The sequence below is a fragment of the Eschrichtius robustus genome, chromosome 6, assembly GCF_028021215.1.
Source record: "Eschrichtius robustus isolate mEscRob2 chromosome 6, mEscRob2.pri, whole genome shotgun sequence".
NCBI lineage: Eukaryota > Metazoa > Chordata > Mammalia > Artiodactyla > Eschrichtiidae > Eschrichtius > Eschrichtius robustus.
The window spans coordinates 121,251,714-121,278,914 of NC_090829.1; the positions used below are offsets into that span (position 1 = coordinate 121,251,714).

General features: G+C 36.9%; 1 protein-coding gene across 2 annotated transcripts in view; it reads right to left on the reverse strand.

Moving 5' to 3' along the window:
* Positions 1 to 2,065: 2,065 nt before the first annotated feature.
* The window catches only part of TMPRSS15 (transmembrane serine protease 15), a 143,403-nt gene continuing 118,267 nt past the window's right edge, over positions 2,066 to 27,201 (reverse strand). For both annotated transcript variants that reach the window (XM_068545723.1, XM_068545722.1), the window contains 4 exons: positions 11,193 to 11,374; positions 9,839 to 9,934; positions 6,501 to 6,640; positions 2,066 to 2,221 (listed from right to left, as the gene is read on the reverse strand). In XM_068545723.1, coding sequence (XP_068401824.1) covers positions 2,066 to 2,221; positions 6,501 to 6,640; positions 9,839 to 9,934; positions 11,193 to 11,374 — 574 coding nt within the window. The remainder of the gene's footprint in view (positions 2,222 to 6,500; positions 6,641 to 9,838; positions 9,935 to 11,192; positions 11,375 to 27,201) is intronic.

Consider the following 27,201-nt stretch of genomic DNA (forward strand, 5'->3'; position numbering starts at 1 on the left):
GGACTTGATGGAGGGAGACTAGGCTTTCCCCATCGTCTGTGCCACCCACAACTGCAACAGCTGCAGGGCAGGAGAGGCAAAGCAATGGGGAAGGGACTTGGTTTTGCCTTTTATCTTGATCCAGAGCTGGATTACTCTTCCGGTGTCAATTACTAAACGCCTAAGTTCCTAGAGTTGGGATAATGAACTTCTGTCTTATTGGAAGATGGTAGAGAGACTGTCCTAAGGGTTCCTTAAGCTGACCTTTGAAAAATCAAAAGGAATCGATGTTGTATTTGTATTTTCTGAGCATACTTCTAATAAGTGTTGTGAAAGGCAGGTGAATTGCAGAACAATATTCAGGAAATAAAACCAAACAGCACGCCCTACCCTTGCTGTTCCATCCTTCCTAACCACTCCATTCTTCCTATTAGGAACAGGTCATTGCAAAGGTTTTAAAAAGAATAGTGTGTTCAGGGACTCCCAATTTTTGTCCTAAGACTAAATCCCGTGATTGTTTACCAGGAATTTGTAGTCCTCAATCATCTGGCTACACCTTTTTTTTTTTTTTTTTTTTTTAATTTTTACTGGAGTATAGTTGATGTACAATGTTGCATTAGTTTCAGGTGTACAGCAGAGTCAATCAGTTATACATATACCCACTCTTTTTTAGATTCTTTTCCCATATAGATCATTACAGAGTATTGAGTAGAGCTCCCTGTGCTATACAGTAGGTCCTTGTTGGTTATCTGTTTTATATATAGCAGTGTGTACATGTCACCTTCTTTATATGGTATTGTTTTCCCTTTCTCTGACCATTGCCCAGAGAGAGAGAGTCTTTTGCTAGGACAACTCATGATTATCTCCTGTCCCTTCTCCCTGAAATTTCAGGATCACTCCCACCTACACGGTGGTCCCCACTGCCTCTTCAGGACGTCAGTAACAACTATTCCTCTCAGGTGTAGCCCAAGTCTCCTTTCTTCCATAAGGCCAATGTAAACTGATTGATCCCTTCTTTCAACTGCTTGAAACCTTACTCTCTCTTCTATTACTTTGGACCATATAGACCCATGCAAGAATGTGTGTGTGTGTGTGTACATTTGTATTAATTTGCATGAATTTTGTCTTCCTGAATAAATCAGTAGATTTTGTGTGGTAAGCTAAATTGAAGTTTGCACTTACTCTGGAAATGATCCAAGAGATTAAAGCAGTGGAGCAAATTCATTTATTCCACATTTTTGACCTTCCAGTGGGCAATTCAGCTGTGTCTAAATAAGTTTTGCACATGTTAGAAATATCCACTGTAACTCATCTATCAGAGAAAAACCACATTTGTAATAGTTGTATTTCTTTGATATGTCTGATAATTTTTGGAAACCTAAAAAACACTAGCTTGAAATAAACGGACCGTATGAATAATCCAGGTAAAAAATGATCCAATGAAAGTATGACAATATTAGTTAATTTAGCTTTAATTTTGATACAAGGGCGATATATGGACTTGTGCTATTTTGCTGTTTAATTAGCTTATTTGAGAGCATTGTGCAATCGATTTAGTTCAGGTCTGTGACATGAGCCTACAATAAATATTTTTGATAAGTGGGGAAAATATTAAGGATGTGCTCAAGTTGGATTGGAAATGCATTTGGATAGAAAAGCAGGAGAATGATTGAGATTCTTATAATAGTGATCTAAGCTGGAATTAGATAATTTACAACAGTCTATTTTAAACAATAACATACTTTGTGCAAATAGTTTATTTTGCTTCTCCTAATTTTCCTTAAACTTTAAGTGTATGCTTTAAAATAACATTCCTTTAAATAAGAGAATATGATAAAAATAATGATTAAGAACAAAGGAAATAATATCTGTGAAAGAATAACTGTTCACAATAAAATCAAAATTTATTATTTTAAAGTTACTTTGTATTGTAAAGATTAGTTTTTGTTTTTTCCCCCAGCATTTCGGTGGCTTAGGTAAAGAATCAAGGCTTTTAGAAACGATTTTTTCAAAACTCTCAATTTCCATGCTTCTTAAAGTGGAATGGGAAAACTGCCTGATTTTCATCTTTGCTTTAGGAAACACTCTAATGTAGAAAACTTTGTATCCATTCTGTGAACCTTGGGACCCGGGAGCACACCCCTGGGCGATTAGGCAGTGCACACTGGTATCCAAATGACGTCACACCAGCCAGGAACCATCTGTTGTTTTCTTGGCACATGAGTGGTCCTCCTGAATCCCCCTAAAGAGTAAATTGCAAAAGAAAATTGTAGATGTGTGATCAATTGATATAAATATATATATATTTTAAGCAAATAAGTTCAAAACCGAAGGTCAAAAATATGGTTTAATTGCCATTGTAAGTCATCTGTAAATATTCTCACCATCACTCTAGGTCAAGAATTAGAAACTTTCGCTGCTCAGTAAGGGCACAGAGAAACTATGGCAACTAAAACAAAATTTATATGTAATTTTTTATGATTCACTCTTATAGCAAGCACGTCCTTGCTTTAAGTATGGCATTTTAATGGGTACCAAGAAATTTTCTAAGACACAACTCTGAGAGCATCCCAACCAAAATATATGTTAAAAGCTAATCCTTTTATTAAAGGAGGTATGTCCTAAGTATTATGAGGGGCTTTGTGGAAAGACAATATTCCACATTATGTGCTTTAGGATAACTAATAACTCACACATAAAGTTGATTTTAGTTCTCCTGGGCAGCATTAATTTTTTGGCATTAGACAAGCACAGTCAGATTTGAAAAAAAACAATATTTCAACTGAAATAGGCACATTTATGATATAATTTCTAGTGATAGGCACACACATTTTCATCTATCTTAATTGATAAAATGCTTTTAATTTTCATAAATGTTAATTATAGCAATCCCTAGTTGAGTTAATGACATAGATTTTGTTTCCACAGGATTATTCCTGTGTAATGCAAATGAATATAATGCAGATGTATAGTACTGTTATTTAATGACAGAGAATTGACAAATATTTTCCCACATTAATTGTGAAAGCATTTAAAATTAATCCTTTCTTATTTATATTTATGAAGGAACTTAAAGCCTTGTGTACTTTGGTAAATCACTGGTACAATAGAATATTTCAGCTAAGCTTATGTTAAAAAGTATCCTGAGAGACATTTTGCCTGATTCTTTATCACCTTTGGGACTTATATTTAAGGGGAAAAAATGTGGTCTAGAAAATCACCCTTTCTCTCCTGAGGAGAGGAGAATAAATCTCATTGGCAACCATGGGTTACTCCTTTTCTAGATGTAACAAATGTGTTCAAGCTGTTTGAAGGCGGGGATTGTGATTGTACTTCTGCATCCTAAGCCCTTAGTTCATAATATGGTTCAGAAATATTTACGGAACAGTGTCAATTCAAGGTAAGAATAAATACTGACTCAAAGTGATACGTGACTTAGAAGTTAGTAAAAATAAACCTCAAATGTTTGGGTATTTTAAAAAGGAGTCATTTGGTTTGCTTCATATTTTCAAAAATAATTTCATATTTTTAAAAAGACAGTAGAATCCAGACGTTGATTACTTGAACAAGGATTTTAAATTACACAGCACATACTGGCTCAGTGGCTGTTATTCAAAGAATCCACCAGCAGGCCTAAGGCCAAACAGCTGAGTGGTCTGTCTGTTTGAGAGACCTACGTCTGGGTCTATCACTTCCCATCATCTAACTACACACACCATTTCAATTCTATTGTGTTACTTCTCTTCGCCTTCATTTTCTGATTTGTTCAATGAAGTTATTTCCTTGCATTATCTCAGAGATGTGTAAGTACTTCAAAAATATGAGTGAATGTCCAGACCATAAAGTATTAACCTAAAATTTGTTTCTACGGAGATGCTATATTTATAAAGAAAAACAAAAATCATTAACTTCTTTGACTGAACATCTGAGTATAAGGGTTGGAGACCATTTTTATTTAGGGTAGTGGTTCTTAAACCTTGGGTTGCATCAGAATCACCTGAGGGCTTGCTCACGCAGACATTGCTGGGCCTCCACCTCTAGAGTTTCTGATTCAGCGACTCTCTGGCAGGGCCAAGAATTTGTGCCTGTAACAAGATTTCAGGTGATGCTGATCTCCTGGATTGGAGGCCACACTTTGAAAACCAGAAGTGTATGGAACAAGTCTCAGAATAGTCAGCAGAATGGGTTTGCTCTTTGTGTCATTCACTTAGTTTTATAAAGAGAGGACTTTCGACAGCCACTCATGGTGCCTTAAAATCCAAACAGCTGCCTAGCAAGCACAAGCCTTTGGGAAGCCAGAAGATATTCAAGAACATGTGAATGACTAATAAGGCAAATTCTTCACCACTATAGGGAAAAAATAATGCTTTGAAGAACTTATTCAAGTGATATGTCAATAGTAACATATGCATAATTTAAAATGATGTATCCTTATGTAATCAGTCCTCCTTTTTAACACAATATTAAAGATGAACAAAGAAAATCATGTAACTCTCTAGACTATCGATTACTCAATCATGATAACATTATATTACACAAAGTATTGCCTTGTGTGGGAGCTTTCTTACTTGCTAATGAATAACATACTTAGACTCTCTAGAAATTGGAGCCAAATATGAGATTTCAGAGATCTGGCATGAGTTGCTGGCTTAATGTAACCCAAGCATCGATAACATCAGCAGTCATATTTTCTACCTAGTGCATGAGGTGTCTGCCACACAACCCCCATTAACTCTAATTGAAGTTGTACAGCTGATTTCCCTTCTGAGCAATAATTCTATAAATCTCCCTCTAAGTGGCAATGTATCTTACCTTTAGTACACTTTTCATTTTAAAAGGAAAGTATAAGAGAAAAATTGTAAACAATAATGCTATCCTATTCGTCTTGAATATGCAAGTGTCATCAAAGCAGAATAAATGTAAAACTAAGCTGAACATTTAAGATGACATGAGACATTGGCTTCACTAGAGAACACATATTCAGATCCACCTGTTTAACTGTCAAAGTCTTGTATTCAGTCCAATTATTATGACATATGTATTAGTATGTGTTCATATAGATAACAAGTTGTTTACACTTTAACAAAGTGAAGCCATTTCCTCACAGTATAGATTGCTACATCTGCATTTGTAGATTATTCATTTGCTCAGTACTGCTATCAGTTTTAATCTAATCCAGTAGATGTTAGTGTGTTAATATTTTATTAATTTTCAAATATAGAAAATATGCTCCAAAATTTATTTACAAAATCTCATAATATAAATTGTTAATATTTTTGTGCGTGTACTTAATGCCTACACGTGTTACCTCTTTTAAACCTCTCAATAATACCTAAGTGACTTGTGTAGGCTCACTGGTAAGTGTTAAAGCAAGGGTCAAAAAAGTAGTTTGAGCACAGAATCCATGCTTTCATGGCTAGTCCATACTGCACCTAAAAATTAATTATAAATCTAAAATCTAGCAGAATTTACTTTTTATTTGTTGAATGTATATAGATTTCATGGAGCTGATAGATGGCTACATTATTTCTAGGTGGAAATAGAGACACAGATGTAGAGAACAAACGTATGGACACCAAGGGGGGAAAGTGGCAGGGGTGGTGGTGGTGTGATGAATTGGGAGAGTGGGATTGACATATACACACTAATATGTATAAAATAGATAACTAATAAGAACCTGCTGTATAAAAAAATAAATAAAATTCAAAAATTCAAAAAAAAAAAAAGCAAAAGCAAAAAAAAAAAAAAAGATGTTTTTATCTTCCGTGAGGGTTAGTGTGTGAGTAAGAGTTTTCTTTGAAAGTCACACAAGTCAAAAGAATGAGCAAAAAATCACACCTCTCTAAAAAGTTCCAGTTGAAAACCTCTTTAGGACACTGGATGCCAACTTATTAGTGCTTCTATTTACTTATTTTAATGTTATTCTCAAAGTATTTGTATTTTTAAATAAATCATTTTTTATTCTGTAAAAAAAAAAAAAAAAAAGCTAGTGATACTTCAAACATATTGCAGGCTCTCCAGGTTGGTTTTCATCCAGAAATTATTCTGGGTCACTGGACACCTGGGCTAGACTCTAAATCAGGGTTGAGAATGAGAGGAGTTCAGGCCAATTTGGCCCACAGACCTGTTTTTGTCTGATTTGTTTGAATACGGTTTTAAAGAATTTGAAATTTGAAAATAAATGATTCTAGCTAAGGTACATACTCTCCAGCTCACCCCCAGGCCCACTACTGCATATTTTTCCTGGCAGTCAGACACATCCACATGTTATGCCTAGTCTCTAAAGACATCTGATTTGTAACCTTTGTTGATAAAAATTAGTTCTGTTTCTAATGCTCAGGTCCACCCAGGAGTACTATGCAAATAAGCCACAAATAAAAGTGAAAAGTCACAGTTTTGTAAATGAGGAAATGAAATTAAGACCCTGATGATTTCTGCACTCCCTAATCATTGTTGAGTGATGAACTCATCATGTAGCAATGCTTTCTGGAAATATTGGGTGAGCGGTTTTACATATTTACCTGACAAGAATCTACACCTCCTTCTTCGTAGCCTGCACACACCATATTTTCTGTAATGTTATACTCTGGCATCTCTTGTTGGCATTTCTCATTCGATAGAAGGGGAACATCAGCTTCTTGCAGTACGTCTGCGGGAGGACCTGTGCAAAATGGATAATGCAGCCAGCCAGTCAGAAGTGATCAACATGCATCATTGAAGGAGCCGCCATCAGTCTTTTTTATTTCAACAGTTCACTCTCATTACCGAGTACTGTGTGTATACGTAATGGAACTAAATGCCAAAAGCACATAATAAAGCCCATCTGCAGATTTTGCCAAGTGGGTAACAGTAAAGCACTTCTTTAGTTCCCAAGGGCTAGCAGGGATGGTGGATTGGACTAGACGGTCTTTAGGTATTTTCAGTAATTTCAAATGGTTACAGCATTGCTTCTGGGGGAAAAAAGCCCGCCAACACAAAAAGTTTCATTCATGGAAATCAGCAAAGTCTCAGAAATCCAGCAGTGCTTTTCATTTGGCACCTGAAGAGGTGCTCCCTTATAATGGCATTCAGCTCCTTCGTGGGGCTGAATGAGCAAACAGGTGCGTACTGAACAGGAGACGAAGCTCAGAGGAACTGTGCCCCTGGTCTCAGGGCAATCAGCTTGTCATCCACGTGCAGGGGAAGAGAAAGGAGGCATTTAGTAGCAGAGTATACTTCCATGCTTTTCACAAAATGACTCATCTACTGGAAGCATGAATCTCTGTTTACCGAAATACTAATCCCAAGAGGGATGTGAAAAAAGCAGGTGTCTAGGGCGCCCAGAAAAGGTACATGATAAGCACTTTCTAATAATTAGCAATTCTATTTGCTTTCTCAAGAAAGGCAGAAAGTTGTAAATAACCTAGTACATCTGACAGCCAGTGTTGTTGCAAAAATGTATGTGCCCTCATTTCTAGCTAAGTTTCATCACCACACTAAAAAGACAAGAAACAAACGCGCACGTGCACATAGGTGCAAAGCAATGTATGTGTAATCAGCGGTGTGTTGGTAAATGTTTAATAACTGATTTTTCAAGAAGTAAAAACAAAGCCCCACTGTGTATTGTCTGCCAATTTGCCTGTTGTAAACACTCCAAACATGGTCAATTTCAAAGTACCAGTATGACAGCGAGCATGAAGTTGGGAACTGATACCAGCTGGTGCCAGTGACTTCAGAGGCTGGATGACTTTTAAAGTTTGACAATGAACTTTAATTTTAAAAAGTGATTTAGAGAGGTTAAGATGGGGGAGAACTTTCAGCATCTCACTGTCATTTGTTCTATGAAGATTGAGGATGGGCTGGTAGAATTAGTTTTATAATAAAAATCAAAGAAAATTTTGCTGCTTGTCAAGGAAGAAAAAATTGTTTGGATATATGATAAAACTTCTTGGTAGAAAAATATTTGAGCAGTGTTCTTACATTTGATATTTGTCAACATGAGTTACCATGAGGATAATTGAAAATATACATATTCATACCAAAAAAAACACATAAAAATGTCAGTAAAGTTATTTAAGTTTACTAGTTGCCTTAATTTAATCGAATAATACTTCTTTCTCTCTTAGTAAGCAACATGTTCATGATCTTAAAAAATTAATTAGTGTAGTATACTCAAAGGGCAAAAACTGGGGTTTTAGAAGTAGTTGGAAACCCTAAGAAAAAGTTCATAAAATTTGTTAAAATTGCCACACCCAGGAAGTATTTAAAAGTGATCTGTTTATTCCTAAATGAAATTGATCTCAGATGCAGATTGTTTTCTTGGCTCCATACCACTCCTAGAGACTTTTCCTAAGTCAATTAAATGCATATCTTTAGTAACAATAAGCAAATGTGAGCAAGTTTACTCAACTCTTAAAAAAATAATAATTTCCTATGGAATAAAGAGTCTTAAATTTTGTTAGTAGATAATTTGCTTTTGAAGAGTACATTGTGGTCATAAATGTCTTTTAGCTTGAAGTCTGATAGAGAAAATATCTATCTAAGAATCATTTTTACTCTTTAGATTTCAAATTTAATAAGTCATGACATTTTTCAAGTGGAGGAAATACAATAATATACAGACTTTGACTTCAATATACTTTATGGGCAGCAGAAATGAAGCATTTCAACAACATAACGTAATTGCAGTGGAGAACCTTTGTCAGAATCGTCAGGCAAGGGTTTGACTTAGATCTTATGCTCTCTTTTACAAGAAGTAAGGATATTTTAGCTGTGAATCCTTTGCTTCTGGGACATGCACCTCTCCATAAGATTTTGTGCCTTTTCATCTTAAATGCAATTAGGATTTTTAAATATCATGGATATGACCTGTTGTAACTCTAGAGACCAGGTTTTTCCACCCAACAATAGTGCTTGTTCCTTTTTGCTTAACTATTAGTGAGTGGTCAAACTCTAGCCTAGATGGAGTAACTCCTATTAGGAATTTTGAAACCAATGAACCTTGCAGTTACGTTTAGAGGGTTTGAAGTACTAGAATGCTTTTTTAAAAAAAAAAAAAGTTTGGTTATTTCTTTTCCATTGTAAGACATGCTTTATTTGCCATGAAGAAAGAAAGTAAATTTCCCTATTTAACTGTGGCATTTTTTAATTTTACATAGTTTAATGTGAAAAAATGTACATCTTAGAGCGGATGAAATATTGCAAGGACATTGAAAAAAATTTTATTGAGGTATCATTGACATACAACATTATATTATTTTCAGGTGTACAACATAATTCGATATTCTTTGTTTGGAAAGCATGCTACGAAATAATGCTGGTGAGTCAATGGTTTATTAATTTATAGTCTTCAATGTAAGATTCATGCCATATCTGAGTCTTCTTGTCAGTAGGCAGAACTAGCATGTTGAAACTGATTCCCTTCTCATCTTAGGGAATGTGAGTGTGAAACATTTATATGATAAATACAAATAGTTTTATTGATTTGGAAAATGTAACAGTTAATAATTTGGCTTTTGATGAGACTTTATCCATATGCTTTATAAAAATACATTTTTGTAGCCTTTGGTTATATTCATTTCAATAGGTATATATTTTCATCAGAGAGTTTATAATACTAAAATTAGATATTGAGTTTAGGGAATGCTTGAATTTCCCTCTAATAAGAATTATAGTTTTATAATATGCTCCATGCAATTTGGAAAAAAATTTAACTATACAAATATACAACATATGAATATAAGCCAGACAGTGCTTTTAAGAGATATTGCAGAAAATTGTTATAGTATAAGAGTTTTTTTAAATGTTGAAAATATTCACAGGATAGAGTAATAGCATGCTTTTTACTAGTAGGCGTTTTCTATTGAGTCTGATAATTTACCTTGATATACAAGTGTCCCCCAGCCAGCAATAGAACAAATTCTTCCAGGAGGAAAAACTTGATTTTCTTCGGGTAAACAAATAGGTTGTATATAATCTGGAAACATGAAAGAAAACAAAAACAAGAACAGACACACATTCATTTCCAAAAGTTTTAAAAATCAATCATTTTCAACATTTCATCTAAAAAAACAACTTGTATTTTCATTTTATCCTGCCTGGACATTTTTTAGACATCAATCTTAGGGGAAAGAAGCATTTCAGAGAAGCACTTCTTTGACAGTGGATTAGGTACCACTGGTGGCCTTTTAGGATCCTCTCCATTGTCTCTATGACTCTATTATTATGTACACAACATCCTAGTTCTGGAATTAGTCATTTACATTTGAATTTTAAATAATCACGGTACTTAATAGAATGTGGTTCCAGTTCTATGAAAATCTTGGTAAGGCTGTTTTTTTCAGGGTCAGTTAAGAGAAACTTGGGCAAATGTTCTGAGGTTTTTAAAAAATTTTCCCCAATTATCTCCACATTCAAAAAGTTTTTAGGCAATTGTTTTATAGGGTACTTATGGAGGCATTAGCATTGGTGGCTGACTTTTTCAGCCTTTCTCCAACAGTTTGCAAGCCTCCTAACATTTATTCAACATCCATGACAAGTAAAACCCAAGGCAGACACAAAAGTGAATAAAAGGATAGGGCTAATACAACGAACTGCAGCAATCATCTGCCTTTGTTAAGTGCTCTCATGCATGCGGAGACAGAATGCCAGAGGAGCACAGAGATGCACTCTTTCCTGACTGGGCACTGGGAAAGTCTTCAGAGTAAAGGCTGGAGCTGAGCAGAGCCCTTCAGGATAAAGTTCACTCCCTCAGGTGATTTCTTGCACCTTATTTAGGTATTTGGAGGAAGTCCTCCATCTGCCATTTTATTAATATTATTGAATCTCCTTTATGAATGACCATTCTTACTCACTTCGCTCTTTGAACATATGCTTGTCTCTCACTTTGTCCTACTCTGGCCTTTGTGGCAGATGGACCTATCTTTCTTTCCCATGAGAAACAGCGTGCAATAGAGCATGGCCTATTATCTCTGGGCTGCTCCTTGGAGTTTACTGATATAGACGGCTCTGAGAGTTGTATTTTACTGTTCAATTTTCTAGAAAGTTGGATTTAAGCACCGTGATGAAGGTAATTTAATGTGTTTCTCTACATTCCCCAATTCCATTTAAATTATAGTGATTTCTATAACAAATTATCCAACTTTTATGGACTATTAATGCACTGGTACTGATATTTCAAATCTAATTTTGAATAAATTTGGGCAGATAAGATGACTAAAACCGATTTCTCTTACCTGTGTAATTCACTTTCGATTCAAGATGCATCATGGCGATGTCACTGTCCTTTCTCCGTTTATTGTAGTGTGGATTTATGACAATTTGGTCTATCAACCGAGTTTCTATTTGAGGAGAAGTCAGATTCGATGTCATATGCAGGCCTAGGACTGCTTTCCACTTAGATGGCTCTAAATTTCTCCTAAAGTTTATGAAAAAGAAGACTAAGAAACTCTCCATCCACCACAGTTACTTTCTAGAGATCTTCACAGTAGGTTATTTCAGAATTATGTGTTCCCATCCTCAAATATTCTTGAATTTCTTTGAAGAATTCTTCTTTAAAAATATTTCTTTAATTTCAATTTTTTCTGATCGGATCATAGAGGAAGCCTTAATTTGTGCTAATCTCTATAACTTCTCTTAAATCATCTCTTAATCTCTGGTTCTAGATTGTGGTTCTCAACTTCCGTTTCCCATTAGAATCACCTGGAATGCTTTTAAATAACACTGTTACCTGCTCCCCCTTCTCCATCTCTGGTTTAATGAGTCTGGGATGGAGAGGGGCATTTTAAAAATTCATTTTTCAGTTAAATCTCCATGTTGATGGTAATGCATAGCCAGGTTTGAGAAACGCTGCTTTAGATCATATTCCAGTGTGGAGACTGCATCTTTGTCCAGGGTTTCCCTCAGCAACCACAGTAGCTATGGTAACAAAGGAAGGAGGTTCAGCAGCATCTCCTGTTTAGGGGGTCACTGAATTCACACAGAGTTCGCATAAGCAATAAAACCTATTATGACGTTTATAAGCTAATACATGAGCTTGAGTAATTTCCACACATAATGAACTCGAATAATTTTTTATACACAGTGTTGACCATTGATAATGTACTGGTAAAAGATAACATTTGTGTTATAGGCAGATTAAATTGGAGAGTATATTAGAATCTGAAAGTGTACAGGGACTCCTAAATGTGCTATTGTCCTGCAACATCTTCACGCCAAGAAATTACCAGTGAACAGCTGGAATTAAGCCAACTGAGCCATATTCACAATGAAGTCAAAATTCAATAACTGCAATTAGAGCAGAGCTAGTGATTTAATTCTCAATAGTTGCAAATGCCTAGTTTAACATGGTATTTCAAATGTTAAAATACAAGTCACCTACAAATATATAAATATATAAAGAGCATGAAGTTATTTCAAGTCCATCTGTTTATCTTTTTATCTATCTATTCATTACATTGTTATATTTCCTAAAGGATTACGTTTGATCAAGTAGCAGTCTTCAGTAAAGCCGACGAATGCCCAAACATACAGTAAGCATCCGCTGATAACCACACTGCCTTAAAATCTGAGGAAACTTACTAAGTGCTTTATAGCAATAAAACAACTCCCATTTATGGAGAAGCTATTTTGTGCCAAGTGTAGTGCCAAACACTTTGCATCATCTCATTTCACCTTTAACACAGTTCTATGGATTTTACAATTAGCACAAACTGCATGCTAACAGTTTAAAATGGTAGGGTAGAGAGGATCGGTGCCGACCAGCACTCACCAGCCTGAGACGCTTGTCTGCTCACCCTCTGGCGCGGGTAGGGGCTGGGAGCTGAGGCTCGGGCTTTGGAGGTCAGACCCCAGGGAGAGGACTGGGGTTGGCTGCGTGAAGACAGCCTAAAGGGAGCTAGTGCACCACAGCTAGCCAGGAGGGAGCCTGGGAAAATGTCTGGACCTGCTGGAGAGGCAGGAGACGGTTGTTTCAGGGTGCACAAGGAGAGGGAATTTCTGTTCTGTGTGCCCATAGAAGGCAGAGCACCACCTAAGCGAGCTCCAGAGATGGGCGTGAGCTGCAGCTATCATCTTGGACCCCACAGACAGGCACAGACCACTAACGCTGCCGCTGCTGCCACCAAGAATCCTGTGTGCAAGCACAGGTTACTACCCCCACCACCCCGGGAGCCTGTGCAGCCCTCCACTGCCAGCGTCCCGTGATCCAGGGGCAACTTTCCCGGGACAACACATGGTGCGCCTCAGGCTGGTGCAATGTCAGGCCGGCCTCTGCCACCTCAGGCTCGTCCTGCATTCCAATTATGACTACTGTACCCCTCCCTCTCCCCGGCCTGAATGAGCAAGACCACCTATTCGGCTGCTGCTTTAACCCCCTCCTGTCTGGTCAGGGAACATAGGCCTGAGGGTGGCCTACATGCTGAGTTGGGGTCAAAACCAAAGCTGAACCCCAGGAGCTGTGCGAACAAAGAAGAGAAAGGGAAATTTCTCTGTGCAGCCTCAGGAGCAGTGGATTAAATCCCTGCAATCAACTTGATAAACTCTGTATCTGAGGAATACCTGAATAGACAACAAATGTTCCCAAAATTGAGGTGGTGGACTTTGGGAGCAACTGCAGACTTGGGGTTTGCTTTCTGCATCTGATTTGTTTTTGGTCTTATATTTACCTTAGTTTAGTTTTTAGTGCTTGTTATCATTGGTGGATTTGTTTATTGGTTTGGTTGCTCTCTTCCTTTATTTATTCTTTTTGTGAGTGTTTGTCTATGTTTCTTTGTGTGATTTTGTCTGTTTAGGTTTGCTTTTACCATTTGTCCTACGGTCCTGTCTGTTCGTATTTTTGTTTGTTTGTTTGTTTGTTTTGATCACTGCGTGTGTGTATGTTTCTTTGTGTGATTCTGTCTATTTAAGTTTGCTTTACCATTTGTCCTAGGGTTCTGTCTGTTTTTTTTGTTGTTGTTGTGTTTTATTTGTTTCTTTCTTTTTATGACTGTGTGTGTGTATGTTTCTTTGTGTGACTTCGTCTGTTTAGTTTTGCTTTTACCATTTGTTTTGCGGTTCTATCTGTTTGATAGTTTTTTTTGTTCTTCTTTTCCTTCTGAGCCATGCAGCTGGCAGCGTCTTGGTGCTCCAGCCTACTGTCAGGCCTGAGCCTCTGAGGTGGGAGAACTGAGGCCAGGATATTGGACCACAAGAGACCTCCCAGCCCCACATAATATTAATCAGTGAGAGCTCTCCCAGAGATCTCCATCTCAGCACTAAGACCCAGCTCCACACAACGGCCAGCAAGCTCCAGTGCTGGACGCCCTATGCCAAACAACTAGTAAGAGAGGAACACAACCCCACCCATTAGCAGAGAGGCTGCCTAAAGTCATACCAAGTCCACAGACACCCCAAAACACACCACTGGACACGGCCCTGCCCACCAGAAGGACAAAATCCAGCCCCACCCACCAGAACACAGGCACCAGTCCCTCCCCACCAGGAAGCCTACACAAGACACTGAACCAACCTCATCCACAGGGGGCAGACACCAAAAATAACAGGAACTACAAACCTGCAGCCTGTGAAAAGGAGATCCCAAACACAGTAAACAAAATGAGAAGACAGAGATATATGCAGCAGATGAAGGAGCAAGGTAAAAACCCTCCAGACGAAACAAGTGAAGAGGAAATAAACAGTCTACCTGAAAAAGAATTCAGACTAATGATAGGAAAGATGATCCAAATCTCGGAAATAGAATGGAAAAAATACAAGAAACGTTTAACAAGGACTTAGAAGAAATAAAGAGCAAACAAACAATGATGAACAACACAATAAATGAAATTAAAAATACTCTAGAAAGAATCAATAGCAGAATAACTGACGCAAAAGAATGGGTAAGTGACCTGGAAGACAGAATAGTGGAAATAACTGCCACAGAGCAGAATAAAGAAAAAAGAATGAAAAGAATTAAGGACAGTCTCAGAGACACACCAACTTTGAATTATAGGGGTCCCAGAAGAAGAAGAGAAAAAGAAAGGGACTGAGAAAATATTTGAAGAGATTATAGTTGAAAACTTCCCTAACATGGGAAATGAAATAGTCAATCAACTCTAGGGAGCACAGAAAGTCCCATACAGGATAAACCCAAGGAGAAACATGCCAAGACACATATTAATCAAACTATCAAAAATTAAATACAAAGAAAAAATATTAAAAGCAGCAAGGGAAAAGCAACAAATAACATGCAAGGGAATCCACATAAGGTTACCAGCTGATCTTTCAGCAGAAACTCTGCAAGCCAGAAGGGAGTGGCAGGACATATTTAAAGTGATGAAAGAGAAAAACCTACAACCAAGATTACTCTACCCAGCAAGGATCTCATTCAGATTCGATGGAGAAACTAAAACCTTTATAGACAAGCAAAAGTTAAGAGAATTCAGCACCAAAAAACAGCTTTACAACAAATGCTAAAGGAACTTCTCTAGGCAGGAAACACAAGAGAAGGAAACGACCCACAAAAACAAACCCAAAACAATTAAGAAAATGGTCATAGGAACATACATATAAATAATTAGCTTAAATGTGAATGGATTGAATGCTCCAAACAAAAGACACAGACTGGCTGAATGGATACAAAAACAAGACCCATATATATGCTGTCTACAAGAGACTCACTTCAGACCTAGGGACACATACAGGCTGAAAGTGAGGGGATGGATATTCCATGCAAATGGAAATCAAAGAAAGCTGGAGTAGCAATACTCATATCAGGCAAAATAAACTTCAAAATAAAGACTATTACAAGAGACAAAGAGGGACACTACATAATGATCAAGGGATCAATCCAAGAAGATAATAACAATTGTAAATATTTATGCACCCAACATAGGAGCCCCTAAATACATAAGGCAAATGCTAACAGCCATCATAGGGGAAATCAACAGTAACACAATAATCATAGGGGACTTTAACACCCCACTTTCACCAATGGACAGATCATCCAAAATGAAAATAAATAAGGAAACACAAGCTTTAAATGATACATTAGACCAGACGGACTTAATTGATATTTATAGGACATTCTATCCAAAAACATCAGAATACACTTTCTTCTCAAGTGCTCATGGAACATTTTCTAGGATAGATCATATCTTGGGTCACAAATCAAGCCTTGGTAAATTTAAGAAAACTGAAAATGTATCAAGTGTCTTCTCTGACTACAACACAATGAGACTAGATATCAACTACAGGAAAAAAAACTGTAAAAAATACAAACACATGGAGGCTAAACAATATGCAACTAAATAACTAAGAGATCACTGAAGAAATAAAAGAGGAAATCAAAAAATACCTAGAAACAAATGACAGTGAAAACACAACTACCCCAAACCTATGGGATGCAGCAAAAGCAGTTCTAAGAGGGAAGTTTATAGCAATACAATCTTACCTCAAGAAACAAGAAAAATCTCAATTAAAAAACCTAACCTTACCCCTAAAGCAATTAGAGAAACGAAAAAACCCCCAAAGTTAGCAGAAGGGAAGAAATCATAAAGATCAGATCAGAAATAAATGAAAAAGAAATGAAGGAAACAATAGCAAACATCCATAAAACCAAAAGCTGGTTCTTTGAGAATGTAAACGAAATTGATAAACCATTAGCCAGACTTGTCAAGAAAAAAAGGGAGAAGACGCAAATCAACAGAATTAGAAATGAAAAAGGAGAAGTAACAACTGACACTGCAGAAATACAAAGGATCATGAGATTACTACAAGCAACTATATGTCAATAAAATGGACAACCTGAAAGAAATGGACAAATTCTTAAGTACAACCTTCCAAGACTGAACCAGGAAGAAAGAGAAAATGTAAGTAGACCATTCACAAGCACTGAGATTGAAACTGTGATTAAAAATCTTCCAACAAACAAAAGCCCAGGATCTGATGGCTTCACAGGCTAATTCTAACAAACATTTAGAGAAGAGCTAACACCTATCCTTCTCAAACTCTTCCAAAATATGGCAGAGGGAGGAACACTTCCAAACTCATTCTACGAGGCCACCAACACCCTGACACCAAAACCAGACAAAGATGTCACAAAAAAAGAAAACTACAGACAAATATCACCAATGAACATAGATGCAAAAATCCTCAACAAAATACTAGCAAACAGAATCCAACAGCGCATTAAAAGGATCATACACCATGATCAAGTGGAGTTTATCCCAGGTATGCAAGGATTCTTCAATATATGCAAAGCCATATATGACAAACCCACAGCCAACATCATTCTCAGTTGTGAAAAACTGAAACCATTTCCACTAAGATCAGGAACAAGACAAGGTTGCCCACTCTCACCTCTATTATTCAACATAGTTTTGGAAGTTTTAGCCATGGCAATCATAGAAGAAAAAGAAATAAAAGGAATCCAAATCGGAAAAGAAGAAGTAAAGCTGTCATTGTTTGCAGATGACATGATACTATACATAGAGAATCCTAAAGATGCTACCAGAAAACTACTAGAGCTAATCAATGAATTTGGTAAAGTAGCAGGATACAAAACTAATGCACAGAAATCTCTTGCATTCCTATACACTAACGATGAACAATCTGAAAGAGAAATTAAGGAAACACTCCCATTTACCACTGCAACAAAAAGAATAAAATACCTAGGAATAAACCTACCTAAGGAGACAAAAGACCTGTATTCAGAAAACTATAAGACACTGATGAAAGAAATTAAAGACAATACAAACAGATGGAGAAATATACCATGTTCTTGGATTGGAAGAATCAACATTGTGAAAATGACTATACTACCCAAGGCAATCTACAGATTCAATGCAATCCCTATCAAACTACCAATGGCAGTTTTCACAGAACTAGAACAAAAAATTTCACAATTTGCATGGAAACACAAAAGACCCCGAATAGCCAAAGCAATCTTGAGAAAGAAAAAAGGAGCTGGAGGAATCAGGCTCTCTGGCTTCAGAATATACTACAAAGCTACAGTAATCAAAACAGTATGGTACTGGCACAAAGACAGAAATATACATCAATGGAACAGGATAGAAAGCCCAGAGATAAACCCACGCACATATGGTCACCTTATCTTTGATAAAGGAGGCAAGAATATACAATGAAGAAAAGACAGTCTCTTCAATAAGTGGTGCTGGGAAAACTGGACAGCTACACGTAAAAGAATGAAATTAGAACACTTTCTAACACCGTACACAAAAATAAACTGAAAATGGATTAAAGAGCTAAATGTAAGTCCAGACACTATAAAACTCTTAGAGAAAAACATAGGCAGAACACTCTATGACATAAATCACAGCAAGATCCTTTTTGACCCACCCCCTAGAGAAACAGAGACAAAAACAAAAGTAAACAAATGGGACCTAATGAAACCTAAAAGTTTTTTCACAGCAAAGGAAACCATAAATAAGATGAAAAAACAACCCTCAGAATGGGAGAAAATATTTGCAAATGAAACAACTGACAAAGGATTAATCTCCAAAATATACAAGCAGCTCATGCAGCTCAATATCAAAAAAACAAACAACCCAATCCAAAAATGGGCAGAAGACCTAAATAGACATTTCTCCAAAGAAGATACACAGATTGCCAACAAACATATGAAAGGATGCTCAACACCACTAATCATTAGAGAAATGCATATCAAAACCACAATGAGGTATCACATCACAACGGTCAGAATGGCCATCATCAAAAATTCTGCAAACAATAAATGCTGGAGAGGGTGTGGAGCAAAGGGAACCCTCTTGCATTGTTGGTGGGAATGTAAATTGATACAGCCACTATGGAGAACAGTATGGAGGTTCCTTAAAAAACTAAAAATAGAACTACCATATGACCCAGCAATCCCACTACTGGGCATATACCCTGAGAAAACCGTAATTCAAAAAGAGACATGTACCACAGTGTTCATTGCAGCACTATTTACAATAGCCAGGACATGGAAGCAACCTAAATGTCTATTGACAGGTGAATGGATAAAGATGTGGCACATAAGTACAATGGAATACTACTCAGTCATAAAAAGAAACGACATTGAGTTATTTGTAGTGAGGTGGATCGGCATAGATTCTGTCATACAGAGTGAAGTAAGTCAGAAAGAGAAAAACAAATACTGTATGCTAACACATATATATGGAATCTAAAAAAAAAAAAAAAAGGGGTTCTGAAGAACCTAGAGGCAGGACAGAAATAAAGACACAGACGTAGAGAATGGACTTGAGGACACTGGGAGGGGGAAGGTAAGCTGGGATGAAGTGAGAGAGTGGCATGGACATATATACACTACCAAATGTAAAACTGATAGCTAGTGGGAAGCAGCTGCATAGCACAGGGAGATCAGCTTGGTGCTTTGTGACCATGTAGAGGTGTGGGATAGAGAGGGTGGGAGGGAGGTACAAGAGGGAGGGATATGGGGATATATGTATACATATAGCTGATTCACTTTGTTATACAGCAGAAACTAACACAACATTGTAAAGCAATCATACTCCAGTAAAGATGTTTTTAAAAAAATAGAAGGAAAAGGAAAAACTATATAAAATCTTTTCCCCATCGATTATATTTATAAGGTTTCCTAAAATATAGTTTAGGAAAGCGAGAATAAACTTAATTCTTTCCCTTAATTTCCAACTTTCAAAGTAGAAATTTGGAGCACCAGCACTCCCAGTGGTGACAAATGAGTTGTGTGTATTTTATGGAGGGACAGAGAAAGCCTCTCTGTGTTTGAGCACGACTGATATTTGGTTAAGGTTATTCCATCAATTGTAGACATTTTCTTTAAATGCTCAGAGTGGCGTGTTTGGGGCCTGTAGGCTCTCTTCGGCCTGGGTCTGGGAGCTTCTGCCATACTCCACCAGTCTGGGAAAGCTTCCTCCCCTTCCAGCTGACAGAGCCCTGGGCCTTTGAATGGGGGATTGGAGATGGAAATCTGGCACTGGGGTGCTCACTGTTCCTGGGATGTCTTTGTATGTAAGCTTTATAGTCTATACTGGTACGAAATACACATTCAAACTAAAATAAAGTCATGATTCCAAAATAAATAAATTAATTAATTAAATAAAATGGTAAGGCAGAGACTTTATGTGGGACTGTCTGATTTTAGAGGCTTCCCTTGCACCAGGATACTGGGGAGCCTCACGTAGCTATGGGCAGGTTCTGTGGGAGGGGCTGAGAATATGAGGCGCAGGTTGGGAGGCAGGAGAGGGAGACATTCCCGCTGCCGTTGGTTACCTGGGCTCAGGTAGGGGAGGATGTCTCAGCTCCTAGTGATTGGTGGAAGCTCCTTAACTCTCCAGGTGCTGGGCCAGGAGGGCATTATGTGCTGCAGAAGCCCTGTTTGATTATCAAAGGTCTTCTCACTTTCCCTTTTCCAGGTCAGAGGAATCAGTACTTTGGCCAAGTTGGACATAATGATAATTTCAGATGCTCTGACAGCACCCACTTCCACTGTCCCTTGGGACTCCCCTGCCCACTTTGACCTGTTCAGGGAGAAGGGGTAGGGTGAAATCTCCTTCCCGGTGTCCTGTCTCTGAGCTTCTTTCTCTACCACATCTTTAAGTATGTTTCCTAATGCTCAGCTGGTCATGATTGTCACTTGATTAGCATGCCTGTTAGGTAGCAGTTACTCTTTTTAAAGCATTGTATGTTTTTTACTCAGCATTTAATTTATATATTTACTTCATATTTACCAAAAATTAGTTTAAAATTGCCACACCATTTCTCCTACTTTGCATTTAATTATATTTATTTATACATATTCTATTCTGATATTTTATATAACCAATGCATTATATTAGTATGTATATATTAAATTACAAATAATACTAACTATATTAATGGTATAGCATTTAAATAATAACTATGAAAAAATGCTCAAAAGGAGTATGAATCCACTATATAGATTCTATTTTGAAGTCAACAGAGTACATTTATTTTAAAAAATGATAGGATTGTCTCCTTAAATCCTTTCTACATATTTTATTTTCACAATAAATTACATAAAAGTTCAGAATGGTATATGCAGTTTATTTGCTATAGATTTAAATCAATGATAAAATAATGCAGTTCAGATAAAATAATGCAGTTCAGTAGCTAAACTCCCAGATTATCTCTTGTGTAAGTATTGTACTCCATCTGAGAACTATAAAAATAATACTGATATGAGAAAGCTTGTAGCTAATGCAAAGTTTAGTAATCACCATTTTCTCTCATTATTTTGGTGTTTTGAGTAGAAAATCAATACATGAACCACAAACTATGAAGATCAAACATGCATGTTTCAAGCTACTTGTCTAATGTGATTTACAGCAATGGTGTTCTGACACATTCTTAATGATTTCTGAAATTGTTATTGTGCTATATGGAATATAGCCTCTTTCCCATGTTTTTATTTTTCCTGCATCTGTAAGCAGCACTATGGAAAGGAAATATCTCTCCAACATGTGTCATTTGCACTTCTCTCCCAAGTCCTGCTCCACGTACCTTTCTGTGTCTATGTAATTCACTTTCCTACCACGAGCTCCACATTAGCACGAGCACCACTAGAATGACTACATCCTTCTCTCTGAGGACAAAGGCTTGAGAATACAGAAGTCATAGCCAATGGTACTTAAATTTTATGAATCAACTGAGAAATTTGCTAAAAACTCAGATTCCTAGTTTCTAGCTGTGGAGATTCTAATTTGGAAGATTGGCATGGGACCCAAGAATCCATACTTTGTAATCACTGTTGGGATACTGAGCAATATAAAATCCTTCTAGTTTTTCCATTCACCCAAAGCCAAGAAATGGGGGAAGAAAGCCTTCCGAGAAATCATTGCAGATGAAGAAAAGGGACTTAATTATATTTTAAAATATTCTTGCTTCAAAGCATCTACATTCCAAAATAGCAAGGAGAAGCTATAAGACAGAAGACAGGTGGGGATAGGAACAGGACATAATCCCTTTGGATAGGCAGACCCCAATTCCACTGAGGCTAAAGATGGCAGAAATAGCTTACCTTTAGGTAGAGAAAATTGGCTGAATTTCTGCTACATTTCACCTTCGCCTGCTCTGTCCAGAGTGTTTTTCTCAGTAGCAAGGGAAAGAAAGGTACAGTTTGATAGGAAACAGAAGGACATGTTCCTGACTTCTGTAACCTCAAAGCCTAGCATACTCCTTGGCACACAGTAGATGCTTCACAGATGTTGCACTGGATGGGATGAAGTAGCGCTGCCCCGCTCTATGTTGCTCTGTGCTGGGTTGTAAATAACTTCACTACTCTGAGCATAAGACTGTCCATTTGTACATGGAATTTTCATTGTGGTGGGAAGTAAATGTGGTAAGATAATTACGGTAGAGCAACATAATATGCTAAAAGGAAAAAAAAAAGATCAATGGGACCCCATACTATAAATTGAAATTTGTTTATGTTCTACCATTACTAATGGTGGCATAAAGCAACCTTAGCAAGTTTGCTTACTGACAATCCCAATGTTTACCCACAGCACAGAGCTTTTGGTCTTTATTAATCATTCTCCAATGAATGGGAGAGGATTCCTGAGAGAATAGCCAACTCCTTTTTTTTAAAGGCAAGTAAAAATTAGAATGCCCCTGAAATGTGGTGGTATTGTCAGAGAGCAAGAAAATTTTCAAGAATATCAGAGGTAATTTTTACAGAATAAAGGAGCCACATTAAATGGGATAACATTAGCTAGCTTTAACAATTTGGGCATCATATAATAATCATAATAATTATCCTAGTTAATAAAATACACTGTTAATGAAGGCCCATGAGTCCATAAAGAAACTCAAAAGAATAACAGCAAAGTGTGTAAAAGGCAGTTGTATTGTGAAAGGACGGTGGGCAGGGAGGATGTGTTCAATTATTAGTCTTTATTATGAGTCGGGACAAGATTGTCATACATGTGAGTATTTTCATTTCATTAAGTAGAAGCATGTTTTTAAAATAAAGGTATGGGGCTTCCCTAGTGACGCAGTGGTTAAGAATCCGCCTGCCAATGCAGGGGACACGGGTTCGAGCCCTGGTGCGGGAAGATCCCACATACCGTGGAGCAACTAAGCCCGTGCGCCACAACTACAGAGCCTGCGCTCTAGAACCTGAGAGCCACAACTACTGAGCCTGCGTGCCACAACTACTGAAGCCTGCGTGCCTAGAGCCCGTGCTCCGCAACAAGAGAAGCCACAGCAATGAGAAGCCCACACACCGCAACGAAGAGTAGCCCCTGCTTGCCGCAACTAAAGAAAGCCCGCGTGCAGCAACGAAAACCCAACGCAGCCAAAAATATAAAATAAATAAAATAATTAAAAAAATAAATACAATGTTAAAATAAAATAAAGGTATACATTTATTTGTTTAAGTGTAAAAAAAGAGAAGTAAGTACAGGGAACCAGGAGTAAGCCAAATAATCCTCATCATTATTTGACCTGGTGGATTATTTCTAGAAATTTAAGGAATCACCTCTGAGCTCCTTTCTTCACTTGACTCCCAGGACTATCCACGCACTTGTGATTGTCCTTTCATTTCACTCTTTGCTTTTCCTCAGTTTTTCTTTCCCAGCTCTTTTCTTCTCAAAAATCGAAATATTGAGAATACTCTAGAATTCTGCCTTCCGCCTTCTTCTCTTCTTCATTAACAGTAATTCCATAGATGATCTCATCCAATGCCATGACTTTAAATACCAGAAATATGCTGAAAACTTCCAAATTTGTGTTTTAATTCTTGACTTCTCCTCTGAACTTTAGATTCACGTACCTATGTGCCAATTGGCCAAGTAAATACCACTTGGACTCTGGTAGGAAGTCTCAAGTTTAATATATAGAAATCAGAACTTTTATTCCCCTTCCAGTCCTGTTTCTTCCCATTTTCCTCATCTCAATAAATGATATCAACACTCATCCTGTTGCTCAAACCCAAATCCTTGGTTCTTCTCCTTATCTATCTGTGATCACTAGTAAGTTTAGGTAGCTCTAAGCATCTGAACTTACTAATGAGATCCAGACATTTGTCCAGCTTCCTCAGCCATAATCTTAGGGCCACCATTGTTTCTTTCTGACTGGCCCCCCCAATTTTATCCTTGCTCCTCTCAGCAGTCTAATCACCACACAGATGCCTAATTAGATAATGTCACTCTTCTGCCTTCCAAATTGTCTCACTTCCCATTTACCATGGCCAACTGAGTCCTCACCAGGGCTTAGGATCTGCTCTTGCCTACATCTCCAATCTTGTTCCTACCTCACTGCCAGTCACTTTCTGATCAACTGTGGTAGCTGGGCTTCTCAAGGTTTCTGTTTTTCTGCCCTAGCCTGTAATATAAGCATTATTAGGGCAAAGAGTTTGTTCGTCCATAGAGCACTATTATCCCCAAAACTTAGAACAATGCTTGGCACAAGATAAGTGTTCAATGACTGAATAGATATATGAAAAACAAGAAACAATCCAGGAGCCAGAAAGATTGAGCACAACCAGGGGTCACACGTAACAGCCAGGTAAAGAGAGGGGAGTTGTAAATAAAGCCATAACAGCACAAGTGGTTACACAAACTAAATAAGGAAAAAGAGGGCACAGTAATGTGACCCAAGATGATGAATTAGTTCTCAAAGTAGAACTAGCTTCAGAGATCTGATACTGGAACTTCTAGGAAATAAAACTTCTGGGTAGACTAATAATTATAATAAGATACCTGCTAATAAGAAGTATGTTATTAAAAGTAGTGTTAACAGAATAATGTCAAGGAAATGGGTTATATAATATGGGCCGAGGGTGACTTGAAGAATGCATAATTTTAAGGAGATGACGCCAGGTTGGAAATTGGTAAAACCTATGAGAAAGGCAAAAATCTAAAAGATTCTAGTGAAGCAGTAAGAAATTTTTAACTATCAGAAATATGAATAGCAACTGAAGCTTGAAATCCGTTAGAAAAGGAGTCAAGATCTATGCCATTACCAAAAACCCATAAGTCACTAATCTAATCTTGAAATCTCTACTCTCCTAGGAAAATGTGCTTCCTTTTTTGATCTGTAAAAATTACTATAATCTTGAAAAAGTATTATAGTGTTTCTGCAACCTGAAGAAGATAATTTATTATTAGCTGATCTCCTAAAGCTGTAAAAATAGGTAGATAAATAGAGAAATTAACTAAACCCATGACGTTTATTTTTTAGAGTCGGTTTAAGTAGAAATGAAATAATTTTTAAAATATTATATTTGGGTAGATTCTGTATCCTAGACCTATTTAGTATGTTTGAGGTATTAAAAAGAATCCAAATTTTAAATTGTAATTGCACTATCAATTAATTAAGCGATGTTACTTTATAGTCAATACTGTTTAAAAAGTTGGTTTTCAGAGTTTTATTAGTGCAGTTAAATTAATTTAGCACTAAATAAAGTATAAATAGTAGTCTGTATTTCTTGCCATACCCCAAAACACCTCATTATGAAATCATCTACTTCAGAAATGTTAACACCTATTTCAGGAAATCATTTTAATAAGAAATTAGGTAATCCATATGGTACATTTGGTCTTCTCTGAAGAGCAAGTTAAAGAATGGAAGATTGGCAAGAAGCTTCTCTATGGGTAATTTCATCACTGATATATGTCTATTCAATAGATGTGATCCAGACTGTAAATCTATAAATGACCAGCCCACCCACCATGGAGACTGAATAGTGGTCCCTTCTGGGGTCCACTTCAGGGATGGTGATGACTGGGAAGGGGTATGAGAGGAATTTCCAGGTGATAGAATTGTTTTATGTCTTGATAGGAGTGTGGGTTATACAGGCTGATGCATTTTCAAAACTCATCAAATTAGATACTTAAGATTATGCATTTTGCTATATATCAGTGGGAAAAAATGAAAACAAATATTAAACTCCAGTTGGTAAGTTTGCTTTACACAGTGGTATGGGTTCACAATTTTCAAACTATTTTTCCATTCTAAGCTTGAGCAAATCCATAGATATTTTGTGGACAGCACAAATAAGATAAGAGCTACAAATATGGAAGGAAAAAGATTAGGATGTACCCTATGGTATATTATTTGAATTAGAGCTATCCTTATGAGTTCATATTTGTATGTACAGAGCTATGTCCATTGAGAGGGTCTAGAAGCAGGACACACCAGCAGCTGCAAGGGGCATGGAAGATCTTGTTTTTTAAAATGTAGAAGGAACTAAAATAGCTAAATGGATTTGGGGTTTCTTATAGAAAGCTTGATTTGAGGGCAAAGGCAGGGAAAGCACAAGATGAAACTGGAACATCTTATTTTGCCAGAAAGTAAAAAAGTTCTCAAAGAATGGGGATATATCAAGACCAACAAGGGAGAAAGCTTGAAGGGTTTCCCCAAATATAAGGACTTTCTATAAAATAACTTGCTTGTATTAAGAAAAATAACAAAGACAAGAAAGAAAGGCTGAGAAAGGCAAAGATAGTAAGGCTGATGGAAAGGCTATTCTAGATTAAAGATGAAAGAGGCATAGCAACTAAATGCAGTGCATTATCCTAAATTGGTTCTTGGGTGGAAAACATACAAACAAACTACAAATGTTATAAAGGGCATATTTGGGACAATTGACAAAAGTGCATACATACTGTATTAGATAATTAGACTAGACAATCGTATTGCCTTAATGTTAAATTTCCATGATTTTCTGTGATTATGTAGGAAAATATCCTTGTTCTTAGTAAAAAAAAAAAAACAGGGTAAAGAGGCACAATGTCTAACCTACTATCAAATGATTCAGAAAATAAATATTTCTCCAAATTGGAGGGAATTAAAGAATGATAAGAAAGTTTTCATAGCATAAAATGTAAACAACTGGTGAATCTCGGTGAAGGTACACAGGAGTTCTCTGTACTGTTATTTGCAACTTCTGCGCATGTTTGAAATTACATCAATATAAAAAGTTTAGAAAATAAATGTGCTGAATGTCTCGTGGGTAAGACTTAGAGTCTTCTTTCACAGACCTTTCCTGAGCAGGAAACAATAAAAATTTTATTGCACATTTCTATAATTCACAGTACGCAAAAGCATTGCAGCATCTTAATTTTGTCCTGACAATCACCCTAGGAGGTAGATATCCTGTGGACACCCTACAGATGAGGATCTTGAAACCCACAGATACTAAGTCACACAAAGTCAGTAGCATAAGTTGGATCAAAATATTCTCTGGTTTGAAGTCAACCTTGTCTTTAAATCACAGCAAATATCTCTTAAAACTTCACAAAT